Below are 20,548 nucleotides of genomic sequence, written 5' to 3' on the forward strand. Positions count from 1 at the left end.
CTCTCTCCCTCTCCCTTCCTCTCTGAAATCAATAAAAATATATATTTAAAAAAAAATGAAATGAGAAGGTCCCTGAGCAGAGGACTGACTTCTGACTTTGTGCTATGTCTTAGGTATGTTCCATGCCTTCTAGCCACACACAACCTAGTGGGAAGAGATGACAGAAACACTAGTTACAGTGCAGCATGGTCGGTGAAATAATGTCAGACAAATCATGACTGTGCTCTGTGCTAGGCCCTCTTATTTCATTTCATCTTCACAATAGTCTCATGAGGCAGCTACTATTATTTTCCCTCTTGTTTTGATGCAAAGATTGAAGTGTAGGGGAGTGAAGTAACCTGCCCGTGGCCATTCAGTTGGTAAATGTTCTTAGTACGTTCCCTCTGGCCACTGCACAGAGAATCAATTAACCGTAGGGGCTGTAGGAGGCAGCAGGGAGACTGTGAGGAAGGCAGTGCAATAATCCAGGCGCGAGAGAAAATGCTAGGTGCCTTGGATGGTGCTGGTGTCAGCGGAGGTGGGTCCGATTCCGGATATCTTTGAATGTTAGCCAATAGGGTTTGCTGCGGGATCAGATTTGGGGTAGGAAATAAAAAGAGAAACCAAGAATGAGGCCACGATTTCTGGCCTGAGCTACTGGGTAAATTAAATATTTACTGAAATGGGGAAAGCCACAGGAAGAGCAGGTTGGGAGAGAATGTTGAGCCTTCGGTTTGTTTAAAACATGTGAAAATACACGTTTACTGGATGGAGGAAACTGACTGCTGGTGCTGCATGTCCGTCCCTCCCACGCTCTGAAGTGGAGGGGCGTCTATAGGTTAAATGGTTGAAAAATGCTTTTAAGTCAAGTTCCTTTCTCACCCTGCCCGACCCCAGGGTTCTAGAGAGAGAGGCCCATTCCTGTGTCAAAGTGACCTTCTCACTTTGTTTTTACACCTTTCACTTTGTTTTGGCAGCTTTGACCCGAACAGAGCAGTTTCAACTCAACTTGTACTGGGGTCAAGGGGAGACATGCTGCCTTGAACCCTTCCCCTGGCTCCCCCAGCCCCCAGCCCCTAAGCATGTTTTGTATGTAGGTTATGGTCCTGGTGGCCCTGGGGGAGGAGGTGGGTTGGGGGCTGTGGGTGGGGCTGGGAAGTGTGAAGTCCGGCCCCATCGCCTTGCTGTCAAAGAAGCCCAGTGATTCAGTGGGCCGAGGTGCTATCGCTATAGTTAGGGAGGAAGAGAGCACGCAGTGGGGAGATCTGTGTGGGCCATTTGTCGGCTCCCCCCTTCCCACTGGGCCTCCCTGGGGGCTGGCTGTCTCTTCCAGCTTTTGCCATGTGAGGTGGGAGGACCAACTTCTGAAAAACTGACGATCCAATTCATCTCCGTCATATTTTATTTTGGCAGTTCCTGCAGATTTTTCTTTGACTTCTTTTTGCGTGTGTGTGCGTGCGTGCCCCAGGTCCTGAGAGGGCCTGCAGGGAAGATTATTTCTTTATCTGAGGCTCAGGCCTCCAATTTCTCCCTAGGTTTCAGCTCACACATCACTTCCTCAGAGAGGCTTCCCTGACCTCTGTCTGCCTGATTTCTTTTCCCTGCCGCCCTTTCACTGTCTAAAACTATCCTGAACATCCGTTTCTGACGTAGCCCTTGTCTGTTTCCCTCACTCTGGAAAGTCAGTACCCGGGGCCCAGGCCTGTGCCTGGTACACGTGAGGCCCTTGGTCAAGGTTGGTGAGCAGCAGAGACCTGGTCAGAAGGCTCCACCTGCTCCTTTTTGAGCTTTCTGCTTTCAGTGAGAGAACCCCAGGCTATAATTTTTCCTTTTTGGATGGTGGAACCTGTTATAGTTACCAGGCGATGGGGGCTCTGAGATGAACATTCTGCTCAACTGCCAACAGTACCCCCGCCCCCCGCACCCCCCTACACACACACCCCACCACCACCACCACCACCAGAGAGGAAGTCATTCTGTCCCCCAGGGCTTTCCAAACCACCCCAGAGCCCACCGCTTGTGTTTCTCTGGCTCTGGGCTCTGTTTGTCCCTTGCCCACCCCCATGTCTCTGTGATTCTCTCTCCCATCCATTCCTCTTTCTCTATTTCCATCTCCCTCTCTGTCTCTCTCCTTCCCTCTTTTTTTTTAAACTTTACCTTTATTGTTGAAAGTATTGCAGATGTCCCCTTTGTGTGTGTTTATTTTCCCCATGGGCCCCCCTCCATCTTCGTCCTTCTTGCTCTCCCTCTCCCCTTGTTCTGTCTTCTTTCACTCACATGCATAGGCTCTCACTGACCCCTGACAGGAGACGCATGAGATGGGTCATTATTATTCCCCTTTTCAGATGGGGAAATGGAGGCTTAGGGAGACTTTGCGACTTGTCTGTTCTCACAGCCAATGCGTGGTTTAGTCGGGATTTGAATCGAGGTCCTGTGGTGCCTTCACTCTATGCGAGGCCATGGTTCTGACAGAAAACAAATGCTATCAGGGGGGACATGGTGATGTCAGGTCCATTACTCCAAAGGTGTCTCAGCAACATGACAGAGGAGTGAGGTGGAGATGAGGCTGGACGGGCTTATGCGGTCACACTCTGCAGTCCCCCTCCACGCACTCTGCCTCGTTGAATCCGCCTGCTAAGTGTGGAGCCACTTTGGTCTCAATCCAGGTGCTGCCTGCTGGCCTGTTTGGTTTATTTGTAACCCCACGGCCAAGGAAATTTGGGGGAGTTAGAGCTGGAAGGAAAGAGGCAACTGCAGCCTGTCCCTACCAGTTCTATGACAGCTGCAAGTGCAAGGCTAACTCCAGCAGATCCTTCCTTGGAAAGAAATGGTGAGAAGAACAGGAATAAAATTTCCTTCTTTTTGTTTTCAATATGTTTTTATTGATTTGAGAGAGAGAGCGCACGTGTGAAAGGGAGGGAGAGAGAGAAACATCAATGAGAGAGAAACATTGATTGGCTGCATCCTGCACGCCCCCTACTGGGGATCAAGCCTGGGATACATGTGTCCTGACTGGGAATCGATCCTGAGACTTCTTGATTTATGTGTTGACCCTCAACCACTAAGCCACACCAGCCAGGCTAAAACGCTCTTCTTACTCAGCCTAACAGAAATAGCGCTCTTCAAACTTCAACCTGGGGTGTGGAAAGGCTTGGATGGGTCAACCTCAACCATGATCTCCCAGATTGCATTGTCAAGAGGAGTCTGGGGCAGTCTTGGAAATAGCTCCTCTCCAGCTCGCCTGGCATGGAGAAGTTATTGTTAGCGTGTGTGCGGGGGGTAAGGGGGGTGGGGGGGTAATGCACCTAATACATTACGCTACTGGCCTCACCCCTTGAGTGGACTGGTGACCATTATTAACACGGCTGGTTTATTCGTGGCCACTGAAGCTAGCAGAGGCAGGATGGAGACAGCATCTAACAAACGAGTTATTTATATCCACATCCAGACCCCAGGAGGAACATTCCCATACTTAGACATTCCTAGATGGCCTGCAACACAGGATATTTAAAGCAACAATGGGCCAAATTCTTGCTCACATTTTTGGCAGGGCTCCAGCCTGAAAGTCAAGAGTGACTTGTCCGGCTGTGTCGCTGTCGCTGGGTGGGTGGGGGAGACTGTTCTAATTCGGGACTTATTGAAGATCTGACTTCCCCCCTCCTTCCTGGAATTACAAGGGAAACATGAGTTTGATTTTAGAGACAACCTCCCATGTGAGTTGTAGCTCTGTGGGTACCCCCACCTTGAAGAAAAGAGAGGGGGGATGTGAAATACACTCATAGAATACACTTCAAAAAAAACTACAACTCCTCCTACATTTCTTTACCTGGGGGTGGAAATAGCCACTACCCACGGGCAGTCTAGTAGCCAAACTCTTGGAATGTATAGAGCGGGACACGGCCCTTTACAGAATAGTCCCTGGCCCATCTAAGACATGAGTTTGTGGCATTAGCCCCAAGGAAAACCTCAGAAAGGTGAAAACGGTGACTTGTGCGTATGCAGTGGAGGGTAGAGTGAAGAGGACATCCTAGGGCCCCTCCCAAGCCCATGAGATCTCTAAGCACCCGCCTTGTAGAAAGGTGGAAACTGTACCAGCTCTCCCAGCAAGGATGCCTTTGGCTGCAAGTCACAAAAATTACCCAGTCAAGCTGGCTTACATGTTAAGGTTTATTCACTTAAATAAAAGACGTCTCTAGGTACAATGACTTCAGGACTGACTGACGAGTCGGTGCGACAATGTCAACAGGGCCCATTTTCTTCCCCCCTTTTCTCTTTGCCATCCAGCTTCTGGCCTTTATCCTCAGACCAGCTCCCTCATGGTACCAAGGCTGCAGTCCCAGTGTCACAAGACACTACAATGTATTCCTTTCTTCCCTGTTCCTCATTTTAAGAATGAAGAGACTTTTCCCAAAAGCCCCCATCAGATTTCCCTTCACATTTCATTGGTCATCCCTGTATCTCACGTCCATGCTTGAACCAATCACCAGCAAGGGGCCAACATGATTGATTGCTCTCCTCAGTGCTTATCCTTGGAACTGTGAGCAGAGTTACTTTTCCCTGAATCACATGGCAAAGCAGGAAACTCTGGAAGAAACATGGGGCAGCAACTAAAAATGGAATGGGTGTCAACTAAGATGCCTGCCACACTGCCTATGAGAGCAAAACTTTGGAAGCAAGTTGAATGTCCATCCATAGGAGATGAGTTCATTTACTGAAAAAAGAAAAAGAAAAATTATTGATAACCAATATGTCAGGCACTGTCTAGACCAGCGGTTCTCAACCTGTGGGTCGCGACCCCTTTGGCGGTCGAACGACCCTTTCACAGGGGTCGCCTATGACCATCCTGCATATCAGATATTTACATGACGATTCATAACAGTAGCAACATGACAGTGATGAAGTAGCAACGAAAATAATTTTATGGTTGGGTCACCACAAGAGGAACTGTTTTTAAAGGGCCAGAAGGTTGAGAACCACTGGTCTAGACCCTGCACAGAAAGCAGTGAATAAATCTGCCCTCGACGGAGAAAGACAGATAGCAAATAAATCAATAAACACCATGTGTCATCACTGCAAATTAAAATCTGTGCAGTGAAGGAAACGACCCGGATGACAACAGAGACAGCCCGTGAGGGCCTCTCTGAGGAGGTGACAGCTCACCTGAGAGCTGAGAGGAGTGAGCCTAGCTTACGGGTGGAAGAGGGTATCAGCAGGAGCAAGAGGCTCTGCAGGGCTCAGAGAAGCAGGAGGGGCTTTTTAGCTGATGTGGGGGCTGGAGGCGGGGCAACAAGATGACGGTGGAGAGGTGGGCAGGGTCTTCTGGACTTTGGTAAGGAGTTTGACTTTCAATCTAAGTCCAAAGAAAAGAAACTGGAGATTCTTACAAATTTACTCTAAGAACCTTTTTATTTTGAAATCATTTTAGGTTTACATTAAAGTGTTGCAAAGATAGTACAGAGATTCCATATAATTTTCACCCACTCTCCCTAATGTTAACATCTTACATAACCACAGCACATTTATCAAGACTAGAAAAGTAGCATTGGTACAAGACTACACAGACTTATTCAGATCTCACCAGTTTTCCCACCACATTGTCTTTGGTCTCCTCAGTCTTTCCTAGTGTGTGACAGTTTCTCAGTCTTGACTCGTTTTTCATGCCTTGACATTTTTGAAGATACTGGTTGGGTATTTGGTCAACTGTCCCTCAATTTGGCATTATCTGCTGTTTTCTCATCATTTGATTAAGGCTATGAATTTGGGGGAAGAATAGGAGAGGTGATATGTCCTCATTGCAGGATTTCAGGGAGTATATGATATCAATGTGACCTATACAGGTGATGCTTAACCTTGATTATTTGGTCACTGAGGAGTCTGCCAGATTTCTCCACTATAAAATTTCTATTTTTTCCTCTTCCATACTCTATTCTTTGGAAGTCTCTAAATTCAATCTACACTTAAGGGAGGGAGAAGATGGAGGGTTTTAAAAGGGCGGTGGTAAGACGGGACTGGATAAATAAATGATGGTCACGATAGAATATACTTCTCTCAGCAGTGCCGACTTGCAGCTGATGGCCAGGGCGAGCTGTGTATCTTAAAGACATGGTAGTCTCTCCTGTTCCCTCCTGTTTATTTTTGCGATCATCTTTGAGATGAATGCCACACATCAAGGATTTTGCTCTAATTCAGAGATGTGCCACCTGGCAGGTCTTCCGGGGAAAGAGAGGAATTTCCTGTGCCCCCCAGTAATGGCCTCATCAGGCTGCCCTGGTGCAGCCTTACCTTGGCCCCGCCTTTCTTTGGCCCCATCACACACACACACACACACACACACACACACACACACTCCTGTGTTGACCACTAGCCTCCATAGGCACGGCAAACAGAGGTGTATGTTGAGTGTGGTCCAGGTGAGGCTTGTGGCTGGATTTGGAGGACGAAGCGTATCACAAGGGGAGGTGATAAGGCCATAACATGCAGTGCCACTCAACACGAGAAATTAAAGAGAGAAAGTGGAGCTATAGGGATGGAAGAAAGTCCATGTACATCGTTGAGTGAAAATACTTTCTGCAGAACAGCTTTGGGCAGGTTGATCCCATGTATTCCATAGTGACCATCATTTATTTATCCAGTCTCTGGCACATAATAGATGCTCACTATGTGTTAATTGAATGAATGGTATAAACCCAAATGTGAAACTGAAGCTGGGAATATGGTGGGGAGTTTACTTTTTTTCTTCTGTTTTCCTTTTTGCAACAGTCATGTTATTTTCTAAAAAGATAATTCAACTTTTGAAAATATTTTTTAAGCACTGCCTGGGTAGCTCAGTTGGTTAGAAAGCATCTTCCTGATATACCAAGGTTGTGAGTTCGATCCCTGTTCAGGGCACATAAAGAAGCAACCAATGAATCCATGAATAAGTGGAAATAACAAGTTGATGTTTCTCTCTTCCTCTCTCTCAAATCAATATTTTTTAAAGGTTAAAAAAAAATATGTATATTTTTTAAATTTAGTACTGCCTTGATTCTTTTTCCTAAAGCTGATCAATAATAATTCGTATGCTGGCCTACTCTAAGTGGTGAATGTCCAATACCGACAATAAATGTTTCTGGTAACCATGCATGTTCTGGAGGGGCCAGCAGAGACAAATGGCATAAATTCCTAAAACTACCTTCCTTTCTTCTCCTTGGGGGTGTTCCGTCACAGGCAAGTGGAAAAGGGAGCTGAGTACTAGGAATTTGCTAGATTCAGTTTTGCAAACTACTGCCCCGGAGATCTGCATGGTCCATGAGTGATGATACTACAGGGAGGCAGCCAGGGCTTCTAGCTCAGGCCTCCCCACACATGCCAACCATCCCCTCAATTGGCTGGCCATACCTCTTTCTAGTGACTGTGGGTGGATGCATGGGTCAGGAAAAAAGGGATTTTGAAGTCAGGCCTGCCTAACCTTGGGCATATGACTTTACATTCTAGAGCCTTAGTTTCTTCATCTCTAAAATGGGGTCAATGAAAGTACTGACAGAGTGAGGATTGAAGGAACTAGTGGGTAAAACGCACTTGGTTGGCATTATGCCTGGCATGTGATACGCTGTGTGTCAGTCATACGAGATAGGCTGGTCCTATTATTCATACCACTAGAGGCCCGGTGCATGAAAATTCATGCACTGGAGGTGGGGGGCCCTCAGCCTGGCCTGCTCCCTCTCACAGTTCTGGAGGCCTCAGGGGCGGGAGGCAACCAGCAATCAGGGGAAGGCGATGCCCCAACACACCTGCCTCAGGGGCGGGAGGCAACCAGCGATCAGGGGAAGGCGATGCCCCAACACACCTCTGCTGCTGCCACTGCTGGCAGCGCAAGCCTCAACAGGCCCTGGTTACCTGAGCCTCGGCGGCCCTGGGTGGCTGGGCAGCCGCCATCAGAGGCTTGCCTGTGCCTCGGGCCGGCTGGGGAGCTGTGGGGACTGGGGGACTTTTTGAGATTGTGGCAGTTAATTAGCATATTCCCTCCTTATTGGCTTTGGGCGCCGCCATCTTTGCGACAGTGTGAGGGTCAATTAGTATATTCCCTCTTTATTGGCCATGGGCGCTGCCATCTTTTGCGACGACATGAGGGTCAATTGGCATATTCTCTCTTTATTAACTACGATTATAATTATGTAGTGAAAGTACTACATCCCCTCAATGGCTAGTTTTGAGACAGAAATAAAGTCTGAGGCCACTTATCCATTCCTCTTTGACTCTCCTCTCAGTATATCATTAATTCATTAATACATTTAACAAATATTTATTGACTGCCATGTATATGCCAGGTGCTGTGCTGAAGCTTCCCAGCAGGTGTGGAGTTATCAAAATACTCATCCCCGGATGCTCAGGGCAGTGGGTGTAGCATGGGGAGGGAGTGCCCAGTGACCTTGCTGGTTTACCCCGCTGGACAGTGTCTAAGTGCTTTGTGATGAAAGCCAGGCAGCACTGAAGTCATGAACAAGAGGTCGGCTCTGTGCCCTCATAGAGCTCATTCTCTAGTGTGGGACAGGCTGTAAACAAGTAAACGGGTCACCAAATCCCTGCCTATTGCAGGAATATAAGGAAGGAACCACGTAAAGATCAGAGAGAACACCAAGATGAGATTGAGTGGGGGGGTTACTGGTAGCATCATTGATGTCACTTTTGGGGTATTTTTTTTTTGTAGGAAACACTACAGATTGGCTCATAAATGCTTGAAAACTATAGTTTCCCAGAGAGACACAAAGCCTGGCTCCTATTTTTGGCTTTGCAGCTAACCTGTTGTGACCGCGGACAAGCCACCATTCTCAGGGTCTCACATCCATATAATGAGGGTGGATGGATTGGACCAGTGGTTCTTAACATTTTGGGAGAGTCACATACTCCTCTGAGAATCTGGACAGTGTCTCTCAGACATAAACACAGAAATTTATCTATAATGCCAAACGGCCCCCTTTAAACCTCTGCAAATCCTCGGTGAAGGAACTGTAGGCTTCCACGACCTCAGGTGCCCTTCCTGGGATTATGATTGAGTGACAGGCTTGCAGGGTGGGCATAGTTAGGAAGTCTAGATGGGGGTTGTGGCATCATGTTTTGGGTTAAACTGCTCAAGGCCAGTCAGCCCTGGTCAGTGTGGCTCTGTTGGTTGAGTGTCGTCCTGTGTACCAAAAGGTCACTGGTTCAATTCCCAGTCAGAACACATGCCCAGGCTGTGTTCAGTCCCCAGCTGGGGTGCATATATGGAAAGCAACCAATTGATGTTTATCGGGCGTGCAGGAGGCAACCGATTGATCTCTCTCTCTCTCTCTCTCTCTCTCTCTCAAAATCATTAAAAACATATTGTTTTTAAAAAAGGTCAGTAAGATTTGATACAAGTCAATATCAGCAGTAGAGAGCCAGGCAGGTTATATATATGTATTTAAAGGGACATTGTCCAGCCAGATTGACTCAGTTGGTTGTCATTCTGTGCACGGAAAAGTTGCCAATTCAATCCCCAGGTGGGGAGTGTACAGAAGGCAATGAATTGGTCTCTCTCTCTCTCTCCCCCTCCCTTTCTCCCTCTCTCCCTCTCTCCTTCCCGTCTTCTAAGTATATCCTTGGGAGAGGGTTGAAAAATAAATTGAAATTAAAAAAAGAGACATCAATTGCAAACATAGTGATTAATGTCAGCTAGCACTCAGCCCAGGGGAAGAGGAGGGGATGCTGTGGGAATTGAGGGGACCTTGCCCAGTGTGAAAAGGGCAGCTGCCAGTCAGCTCCAGCCATTGGCTGCCATGGAGAAGGGGGGCCCAGGAGGGCAAGTCTATTTTTCAAGAGAAGTTTCAGATCTGGGTTTGGAAACCTCTTTGCAAATGATGACAACCAATAGTTTTTGAAAACGCTGTGGGCCAACAGTTTGACTTGCCTACATGGTCCAGCCTTCAGGGCTGCAGAAGACTGGATAGCGTCATTGAGGCGGAGAGGAGAGGAGACCCGAGTTCTAATCTCTGCTCTTCCGTAGGAGCCAGGTTTTCATCTCTAAGTTATTAGCAACATTTATCATTGCTGTGCACAGCACTATCTAATCCTCCAACTGTTAGAAGGGCAGTGACTCTTCCAGGGTCACACTCGTGGAGGAAGCAGAGCAGGGACCTGAGCAGTGGGACTGTAAGGCTCAGTGCTTCCCACCACATTGCCCTAAGAGGAGTGTGGAAGTGGCAGTCATGGCTCTAGGAACTGGCCCCACCTGGGTGGACACTAGTTCTCTAAGCCAGTTAGATCCTGGCATCTCAGAGCTTTAGAGATCCCAGGCTGGATGGAGCATTGCCTGGAAACTGTTCAAGCAATAGCCTGGGGGGTTGGAAGAAGCACTGCTTGGTGGTCTCAGCCCCAACACCCGCTGCCTTCCATTTCCACTCTGGATGCTTTGGTCCATGCCCATCCACCTAATCTAAAGATGAACGTGGCTTTGCCCTGGAAACCTTTGACCTTCACCCATTCACTCGTAACTCTCCCCACCTACCCATGGAGACCACCTTTGTATCACCTGGGGCCACTTCCAGCCCCCTCTCCCCTGTAAGATTCTTGCCCCTGACCACCACAGCCTATAAATTCCATAGGTCTGGGGAAGCAATCTTGATTGTGAAGGAAATCAGGCAGGCTGGTCAAGAGCAGTGTTGTGTGGTAATGGAAGACCCTTCCTTCTTGAGATCAGCTTGAGAATGGGGCCTCAGTATTTTACTTTATACAGGGTGCTGTGGTGTGGTGGTTAGACCCAGATTCAAGTTTTATCTCGATTAGTCTCTATAAGCTTGGTTAAAGATCATCTATTCTACTGACTTCTATAGAATCACAGGTGGCAAGAAACCTCTTCCTGGGAGCAGAGGAAAGCATCCCAGGGGAAGAGATATCTGAATGGGGTCTGAGAGTTAGAATAGGACGTTAGCATGCAGTGCAAGCTTTATGTGGGCCTCCCAGTCTACCACTCATCAGCTGTTGGCCTTAGGCAAGTGACTTAACCTCTCTGAGTCTGCTTCCTCATCTGTAAAATGAGATTGATTATATCAACCTACTTTGATTGTTTTCAAGATTGTAAATGATAATGCAGAGTCTTCACTTACAAGCCACAGCTTTGGTAATGATTTCATAAAGCCACTTGACCTCTGTTACCCCGGGAAGGCTTCCATGAAGACGGCAGGTATTCCAACGATTGATTTCAATTAGAGCATCGTTTGGAACTTCATCCCTTCTCTAGCTTTATGGATGATGGACTTTTTTTTGTTCAGGGTCTGAAGCCACTCCCTCTCCCTCACTGTGCCCAATGGGAAGGCAGCCAGTCTTTTATGGGAGTCTCTTCAGGTTCAGGAAAGAAAGAGCCCAGACCTAAGGGAGAAGGTGGGAGAGAAGGGAACAGGGAGGGTTCCAAACCTTGCATCAGTTAAATGTTAATATAGGTGTCGGCATAGGAAGTGTCTTCTAATGACAGAAGGAAGCGAGGGAGTTTTTCAATCATCTCCTGCTTAACAGATACAGATGTATTCATAATTATCCCTTGCCTCGGGCCTCGAGGCCCAGGTGGGCTCCAGAAGGCCTGTGTTCCTGCCAGACAAGAGTCCTTAAAGAACATCATGTAGACAATTGGAATGCCATTTATCGTGCAAAACACAATAAAACCCTGAGCTCTCTTCCTGTCTCAGAGACCCATAAATTATGAAAATTATACCTGCCCTAGGCCATGGACATATTGTTTTATTAAAGTTCCGATGAATAAACTTACGGCTCTTAAAAATGTCCTCTCGGCTTTCATCTGGCACACACCTCCAGCACGGAGCTGTCTGCCGGGGTTCATTTGATGAGTTCACAAATGGTCCTTGCAAAGTTGAGCTCATTTCAAGTTGTAGGTTCAGCAGGCCGGGGGGGCCGGCTGGGGAGCTGCAGGAGTGCTTGGGGCCTCCTGGCCAGATGACAGAGTTGCTAGGGGGGTCTAGTTGTTTGCCATTAAGCTGGGACCCCCCTCCCATCCTTTCTTTGTGGGATGAGCGCCAGGCTTGTGGTGCCCTTACGGTATAGGGGAGTGTGGTTGTGGATGTGGAGAGCTTTGAGTTTCGCTTCCCCCTTATTTTAAATTCAATCACCAGGGAGTCATTTTAGTCCATCCCATGCTTCTTCCCCAAACTGCAACGCTAAAACCTTCAGCTCCGTTCTTCCTGCCTAGCCCTCAACCATGTATTAGGCATGTTACTTATCTGAGAGGGCACAATGGTATCTGACGTGTGTGTTTGGTACCTGGCAAAAGGAAGCTGTTCCTCAAAGGCTAACTACTCTCATCACCCAAAAGCCATTTCATAACTGGGAGCTGAGAAGACCGGGCCGGTCCAGGAGCGACAGGAAGGCAGTATGTGCAATGTTCTCTGGACACTGCTTTTTCCTATAAACAAGCACACATTCATTCAGCTCCCCTTTCCCCAGAGCGTTTGGATGGGTGAGACTCTTGAGCACCCAACTCCCTGTATAGGTTTCTGTTATTTTTAATCTCCAAACACCAGAAACAAAGTAAAACCAGAGGCACCTATTCATCAGGACACCAAAGACTGAATGAAAGCCTGGTATTCAGAGGTTTCCCACGCTATCCTAGTGCAGGAATCCCTTCATTAGCCAAAATGGCGTTAAGAGATGAAGCAATTACCATTATTTTTTAAAAAATATATTTTTATTGATTCCAGAGAGGAAAGAAGAGGGAGAGAAAGATAGAAACATCCATGATAAGAGAGAATTATGGATCGGCTACCTCCTGGCATGCAGGCAATGCCCCGCACTGGGGGGATTGAGCCCACAATCCGGGCATGTGCCCTTGACCAGAATCGAACCTGGGGCCTTTCAGTTCGCAGGCTAACGCTCTATCCACTGAGCCAAACCGGCTAGGGCTATATAGAAAAAATTTTGAGCATTCTCAGCCCCAAAATATAACCTACCCAATCATGCCAAATATCCTTACTTATATCCTGTTTTACACCAAATGCAACACTCTTTTAGGTGCTCTCTGAGACTTTTCTGATACCTTGGGACACATCTTACTAATGATGCACAAAACAAATCAAGATGAACTACAGATGCTCAGCGCTGTGGCACTTTGCCCTGTCGGTCTGTCTAGTGGTTAGAGTGGTGGCCGTCGGACCAAAGGGTCGCAGGTTTGATTCCCAGTCAAGGGCAGGTATCTCAGCTGCAGGCTTGCCCCCGGATCCTGTCCGGACTTGTGTGAGAAGTAACCAATAGATGTTTCTCTCTCCCTCACCCTCCCCTACCACTCTCTAAAAAAACCAATGGAAAAAATAGCCTCATTCCTTTTCTCTGGATACTGGCTTAGGTGAGGACTTTTTAAAAAGCTAAGGTAACTTAATGCTGAGATGCTGACTGTAGTTCCTGGGGGAGCTTGGTGGCCACTCTCACCGCTCCATCCTTCCCCCGCTGCTCAGGGACAGGCCGCCTCTATCAGCTCATTCACTGAAAAACAAATGCTGAACACTATTCTATTCACTTTTTGCCTTTTTTTCATAAAAGCAAAAAATCCTCTTCTGATTTCTTTCAGTTAGCCAAAGCAGGTATTGTTTACAGGGTGCAAAAAGGGTTCCCTGTACCTGGAGCTGAGCCAATGAAAAGGAAAGCCTCTTTAGGTGCCAGTCACTTACCTGGTCAGCAAAGCGAGGTCTCAGTGCCCTCACTGACTTCCCTGCATCCATCCTGTGAGAATGGGACAAACCACACGGTCCGGCCCAGAGGGAGGCCGGCCCCCAATCTTCTTGGGCAGTGGCCAGGGGACCCTTGGAAATGGGCTCGGATGTCTCGAAGAGGAACCCAAGGCTTTCACAGAGAATGGGAAGACACCGTAACTGGTGACCTCAGAGAAACAAAGAACTGGACCCGGGGCTCCTGACCTCCTCTCCCCATTAACTTACCTGACCCCACTTATTGGTAAAAAAACAAGTCTTCACTGCTCTGTTCCTTTTCATTCAGAAGACAAGAGGCATGTGTTCACACGTTCAAAATAAAAGCCCAGCTTTCATCGTGATTGGCATATGAATTAAAAGTAATGAAAAAAGTTCCCCCAGCCACATGACCTCAGAAGGGGCGGGGCCTGTACCAAGTTTGAGTATATCTGGGGGTGGAGGTGCATCAGGAGGCAAGATATTCAGTGGATGGAGTTAGAGGTCAAAGTGACTTGTTTTGTACAATATCTATCAAGAAAACCACCAAGGGCGTTTCTGTTTGTCTCCTTAAAGCATGTGTGTGCATGAAAATCTTTAGGGGGGCACCAGGACATTCAAGCCGCAGAACTTTTGTAAACTGGGCAGGGCAGGCCATCCTTCCCCACCTCCACCACTTCCTACTTTGAACTTTGCTGTCCATCTGTTACAAATACTCGCCCGTGGTGGGAGGGCTCCCCAGAGGAGGAATTAGCAGCACCTGGCAGGGTTCAGTTTCCTCAGCAAGAGAAGCTTCCTCCAGGGGTGCGAGGGACCGCCCCAGCCAGGACCCCTTTGTGTCCCTTTGTTCTGCCAGGGCGTGGGGACACAGTCCCATCTGGTGAGTGTTCTTCGACAAACACGGGGCCTTGCTGGGCAAGATGCAGGGACACGAACATACAAACACACGAGAAACGACAGTCCTGTGTATATTTAACAATATATATTTATATATATTTTCTAAATCAGTACATTCAGTTTTAACTTGTTTTTTCTTCACAAACAGAAGAACTCTTACAATAGTAGACTTTCTAAAATAAATACTATTAAAATAGAGCTTCAAAATAAATATTCTATACAAAGGGGACCTTCTGTGGTAACTTTGTTGTGGGGTGAGAAGGGGCTACAGTGAGGGTGGGGATAAGTCAGAGGTGAAGTGGGATGGGAACCTCGGACAGCTTTCCTGTTTGTAACAGGAAACCAAACTGCGGCAGTGAGAAGCGAAAGCGAGATCAGACACCACACGGAGTCACCCACAGCAAGAATGGCAGCGCAGGAATTGTCATCAACCGTCACAGTAAGCAGGGCATGAAAATGCTTACCGAAGGCATGAGCCGGAAGGCCGGGGGCGTGGGCGGGACGCCCTAGGGAACGGAATTGTACAGTGCGGAGTGGTGCTGCCCGCACCCCGCTGGGTGTCTCCTGGGGCAGCATGGGAGAACATGGAGCTTCAAGGTGACAAGCTTCGGGATGCTGGTCCCAACCAACACTTTCTGTGTTGTGCCACCTTGGACAAGTCATTGTCTATCTAGGTCTCCCTCGATGCACAGCGGGGACCCACGCAGACTTCAGAACGCTGAGAGGACCAGGCGAGCCACGTGGTCATCTGTCAGGAGGAACTGGTCTCCGCCTCCTTCCAGCTGTCCAAGCCTTGGCTGTGCAGTCATGGACTTGAGAGGGCTTTGCTGTCCTAGACGTTTCCCAGGGCGCTTGCTGAAGCGTTGGGCTTCCACAAACCGCCCTTGGGGTCGGGGGGAGCACCAAGGCCCCCTAGGACGAGTGTCCTGGACCCAGGCTTGTGCCCCCACCTCCAGGCAGAACCATCACCCACTCCGGGTTGAAGAGACGTGGAAACCAGCTGGCATTTCTCAAAAAAGATCAAGACGAGGACTAATTCAGCCAAGCAAGCCATTGGTGACAGGAAACACTATCAGCCGGGGCGGCCCCAGGAATGTGTCCTGTTACTGAGCTGGGTCCCTTGGTGGCTCCTGACTGGTCCACAGAAAAACAGTTTTCTTGTGTTTGTTTTTCCAAGAAGCCGAGAAAAAACATGCTGAGGGACTGCAATGCAACAGAGCTGGGTGGGGGACCAGGCTGTCCGCTCCTCCCTTCCCCCCCGGGAGCACACAGTACACCGAGAGCTCTGCAGACATCCACCTAGCAGGTTAAATGCAAACTAAAGAGTAAGCCAAAACAGGGAGAAAAAAAGGAAAAAGAAAACCAAAATCCAGAAAAATCTGTTTACAACTATGTACACAAAAAGTCAGGGTTCAGGAGGCTGTTTGCCAGAAACAGGGTCTATGTAGAGAGAGGGTGGGAGGGGTAGGTGTGTGTGTATACACAGCTTATATAAATCAATTCTCCACAGAACGGGTGTGCAGAACACCATCACCAAAGTGCAACTTGCCACCGGGTCAAGTTTCCCATGGAGACATCAGAGGGAGGGGCTCTGGGAACGTTCCGAGGCCTCCCCAAGAGCGGAGGTGTGCCCTCTCGTTTTAGGGGTAACCTATTCTGAGGAAAACACCTCCAGTCTTCCGTACACGTCTGATACATTCAATTAGCGTAAGTGGTTGGCTGAATGTGTTTTTTCCCTACCATCCCCTCCATTTGTGCAAGAACATCCATACATCCATCACAACTGTGGCACGGGTAGCTACGTGAATCAGCCATAGAAAACGCAGATGCAGTATTTCCTATTTGCCTTTTACAAGCTAGCAAATGTTATATAAATAAAGCCTTTTAAAAATAATAAGACCCTCCCCTCCTCTCCGCCCATCAATAAATACCTATGGTTACAATTAACTTATTCTAAAATCATAAGATGTTACTACTAGTCTTCAAGGGGGAGGGGAAGTTCTCGAGAAGCGCTGGGTGCACCCAATCACAGCTACGCGCCTCCTCCCATCCTTCCTGGAGGCCGTTTGTGTTCCTCCAGGACAAACTGGAAATGCGACAAGCGCTCTACACCTACTGCACTTCCAGTTTCCCCTGGGGTGGCTTTTCTGACCCAGGCCACTTCCTCTTGGGGGGGGGGGGACACACACAAAATACCACATGAAGCAAGAACCCCGCACAACACTAGGGAGAAGGACCAGACACCACAGCGCCTGCATGCAACAAGTACCTACCCACTGGACGTGCTGCACTTTCCGAGTTCTTTAGCACCTTGAGAGAAAGAGTTGCTACGTCTTGGGGGGCTGTCGGGAGGGGGTGGCGTGGCCATGCACGGAAGCAGGGCTCAACCCCAAGAAGCCCCTGGAGAATCTTCCCCCCACCCGTCTTCTTCTGACTCCCCCACCAGGGCTTCCTAACACTAAAATAGACTCTTCTTTTCCATCCTCTGTCTATTTACATTAAAGATACAGACACATCACTGTACATAAAAGGCTATGACAGCAAGCAGCAGAATCAGAAGAGAAGAAACCGGCACCCATCTCGGCTCCGCTGTCCCTCTGCCAATGCGAGGTGCTGTCTCTCTTCTTTGCTGTTAAAATCCTCTTCTTGTTGGGGAGGGGGATTGTGTTCCTTAAGGTTGCTCGCCCCCCCAGATTTTGAAATCAGCCCTTCCTGGGGGTGGCCCAAAAGGAAGCAAGTGTTTGATGATTATTTTCTAAAACACCGTTAGCATCTGGTTTAATGACTCTATAAAAACACAATGACCGGGTCTAGAGACCACAGCCTCAGACTCATTGGCAAAATGGTATTTGGTCTTGCATTCGCCGCACTGGGCTTCTCGACCCATCAAGTTTCTGGGAAGGATCTGGGTGGAGAGAACTCAGGACAAGAAGCAGGCAGGCGAGTCTGTGACCCAGTGAGAAACGCAGGACGGTGTTAAGAGCGCAACAACCCCACGAGGGATGGAGTTGGAAGGGAGAGGTGCTCTGTGTAGTGGCTCCTGAATCCATCCGAGGCTCCGGGAGACAGAGAGAGGGAGCGAGGCCTGGACTCGCTGGCCGACCTCTCTTGTCGAGGGCTCCCAAGTATATACAACAGGGACTGCCAGCCAGGGTCCACACCTTCCCCAGGATGTCAGGCAAGCCGTGGGGTCGGGGAGGAGAAAAGATACAGCCATCAAGACTGCACGGTTGTCTTCAAAGGTCCCTTGGCCACTCTGTTACGGGTTCCTCCCAGGCAGCTAAAAAGAATGGGAAAGGGGGGAGGCAGGGAAGGAGGCGGGAGAGCTGGGAAGGCAGTCAAGCAGCTGCAACTTCCGGCTGTGTGGCCACATCTGTCTTCTGGAAAAGAAGAACCTTCCCCCCACCACCCCGAAGCACACCATGCCCCTGCCGCTGTCTGTTTCACACCAAGTTCCAGGACCCGCAGAAAACCCACAGTGCTGCTGCTTCCTCTTGGGGAAGACAGTGGGTGAGGGGGGGAGTCTCTGTTTCTTCCGAAGCTGGGGTGGCAGCCTGGCAAGGTCACCTCTGATGCCAGAACCTCTGGCCTCGCTGCAGTCTTCTCAGGTGTCAGGAGGGAACCCAGTTCCCAGGGGAGCGCGTGGGGCTTTGACCCAAATGTCAGAAAGGCTTGTCGGGTCTGCTGGCCTGGGCTTCGCCAGCGGCCGCCTTGCAGATGACGCTGTTCGTGTGCTTGCAGCGGCAGCCGGGGCGGCGCAAGCGGTCGTAGCCGCGCTGGGCCAGCTTCACGCAGCCGGTGGCGGGCAGGTAGCAGAGCAGGCAGGGCAGCACCAGGGAGAGGGCGCCCATGAAGGACCAGCGGGCGCAGCAGTTGGAGCGGGAGCAGGAGCAGGGGTGGTCGGCGCAGGAGCCCTCATCGTCCTCGTTGGTGCAGTGGTAGAAGACCCCTTGCACCAGGCACATGCAGGTGCCGTAGTTGACCAGGGTCTGGGCGGAGCACAGGCACTCCTGGTTGCAGACCCAGCACGAGGGCAACGTCCGGGGCGCCGCGCACTCCTTGCACTTGCACTTCCCGCAGGCCTCGCACAGCAGGAAGTGCTTGTCCAGCTCGGGGGGCGCTGCGGGCCCCTTGAGGTCCAGCGGCTTGCAGTGGATGGCCTTGGGCTGGATGCGCACAGCCCTCGGGGAGGCCTGGTCAGCCACGGGGGGCGGCGCCATGTGGTCTAAGAGCCTCTGGTCGGAGGACGTGCTGCTGCTGCTGCTCACGGAGCTGGGGCGGCCACTGAAGGAGATCCAGTGGTGGGTGACGTCCTGGTCACAGCGGGCAGGCGTGGAGGCCGGCTCCGGGGCGCCACCCCGGGTCCGCTTGGGGCCGGTGGGGGGCGCCAGGCCAGGATTGTCGATGTAGTCGTTCTCCACGTGGCTGGTCTTCATCTGGTCGATGGGGAGGATGGTGAGTGGGTGCTGGAGCCGGCTGTGGGGCACGCGGCTGTCGAGAAGGGGCTGGACCATGACTGAGCTGGGAGTCAAGGGGGCGGTCTGTGGGATCGGGGGCTCCATGGGGCTGGAGGTCCTGGACAGCACTGAGAAACAGGCTTCTAGGGGCCCTGGGGGTGGGGGGAGGAAGAGAGAATGGATTCCAGGCGTCAGTGTTTGGCCTGTTAAGACCCCCGTCCCCATCAGGTGCTTGGGAGCCCAAATGAAATGGGAACTGGTTTCCTTTGGTGGAATCTCCAGAATTAAGGCTTAGATGATTAATAATGACAACAACAGCAATGGTAAGTGGTAGGAATTACACTTATTTAGCTCTTTACAAGTACCATGAGTATCAAGTCACTGACTCTTCACAATAACCTTGAAACACTCCTACTATTATTATCTCTGTTCTAGTCACAGGAACCTAATGTTCAAAGTAATTGGCCCATAATCGCACAAAACCATCAGTAGCAGAACCAGGACTCAAACCTGAGTTCGTTCTTGTAGTCCCTGCGAACCATGCTCCTCATTTAAGACAGATCGCTCGATGGTGATAAACACAGGCTCTGGAATCGGATCCCAGTTCGAATCCTCCCTTCTGTGCCTAACAGTGTTGCCACGAATGAGGTTCTTTAACCTCTATGCCTTAGTTTTGCCAACTGTAAAATGGGTTCCCGTGAGGATTACATGAGAAAATGGACATCCAGTCCCGAACATCTTGCCTGGCATACAGCAAGTGCTCCGTAATTCATCACCCTCCCAGAGCGCAACAGTGTGGGTTTCCTGAACACTGTTCAGCACAGCGAGCCAAGCATTGTGCTTGAGGATGTGGTGACCACGAGAGAGACAGCCCCTGTGTGCTCCCGTCAGGTTTATCAGCTGGATAAACACAGCCTTTATTTCAGTCACAAGAGAAGGAAGGGCCGTATCTGATGCCTGCACGTCCAGGATATTAACTTATTACCAGCACTTCTAAGAGCAGCAACCTCCAGCGGCTAATAACCCAGGGGTAGGCGAGCTTCTGACAACTTGGATGGGAAATCCTCTCCAGGGGCACTCACGTCGCCCATTTCCAAGCGCTGAGCTGAACATCCAGCCTAAATGCTATTTACTAGAATAGCTAAGCCAACCCTGGATCAGTTTCTAATTTCACCGAGAGAGTGCAATTTTAAGTTGGAATCCTGCCAGAGATTCAACTGCAGGGCCTGACACGGAACCCCAGGAAGTCACTTAAATCAAAGAGCGGAAACGGCTTGGTTCAAATTTAGAAAGTGCACATTGTTTTCTATTAGAAGTGCCATTTCCTCGCCTGCTGACCTTTACATTCGGAATTCGGCTGGAGATCAATTTAAAGAAATAGCAGCAGAAGGCCAAGACCTCTGCCCAAGGGGACATGATTTGGAATCCAAGAGAAAGATTAGACTCTGGGAAGATTCCACTGGGGGTGGGGGGTGGGAGACAAAACAGGGTGTGCAGACAGAAGGGAGATATAATCATCTTTTAGAAAAAAGCGGG

At 49.5% G+C, this 20,548-nt stretch overlaps 1 protein-coding gene across 2 annotated transcripts in view; it reads right to left on the reverse strand.

Annotated features, from left to right (window-relative positions):
* Positions 1–17,302: 17,302 nt before the first annotated feature.
* Positions 17,303–20,548, reverse strand: part of SPRY4 (sprouty RTK signaling antagonist 4) — a 12,463-nt gene continuing 9,217 nt past the window's right edge. For both annotated transcript variants that reach the window (XM_006776987.2, XM_006776988.2), the window contains exon 2: positions 17,303–19,164. In XM_006776987.2, coding sequence (XP_006777050.1) covers positions 18,218–19,117 — 900 coding nt within the window. In that variant the 5' untranslated portion in view covers positions 19,118–19,164 and the 3' untranslated portion in view covers positions 17,303–18,217. The remainder of the gene's footprint in view (positions 19,165–20,548) is intronic.

The sequence above is a fragment of the Myotis davidii genome, unplaced genomic scaffold (assembly GCF_000327345.1).
Source record: "Myotis davidii unplaced genomic scaffold, ASM32734v1 scaffold89, whole genome shotgun sequence".
In the NCBI taxonomy this organism is placed as follows: domain Eukaryota; kingdom Metazoa; phylum Chordata; class Mammalia; order Chiroptera; family Vespertilionidae; genus Myotis; species Myotis davidii.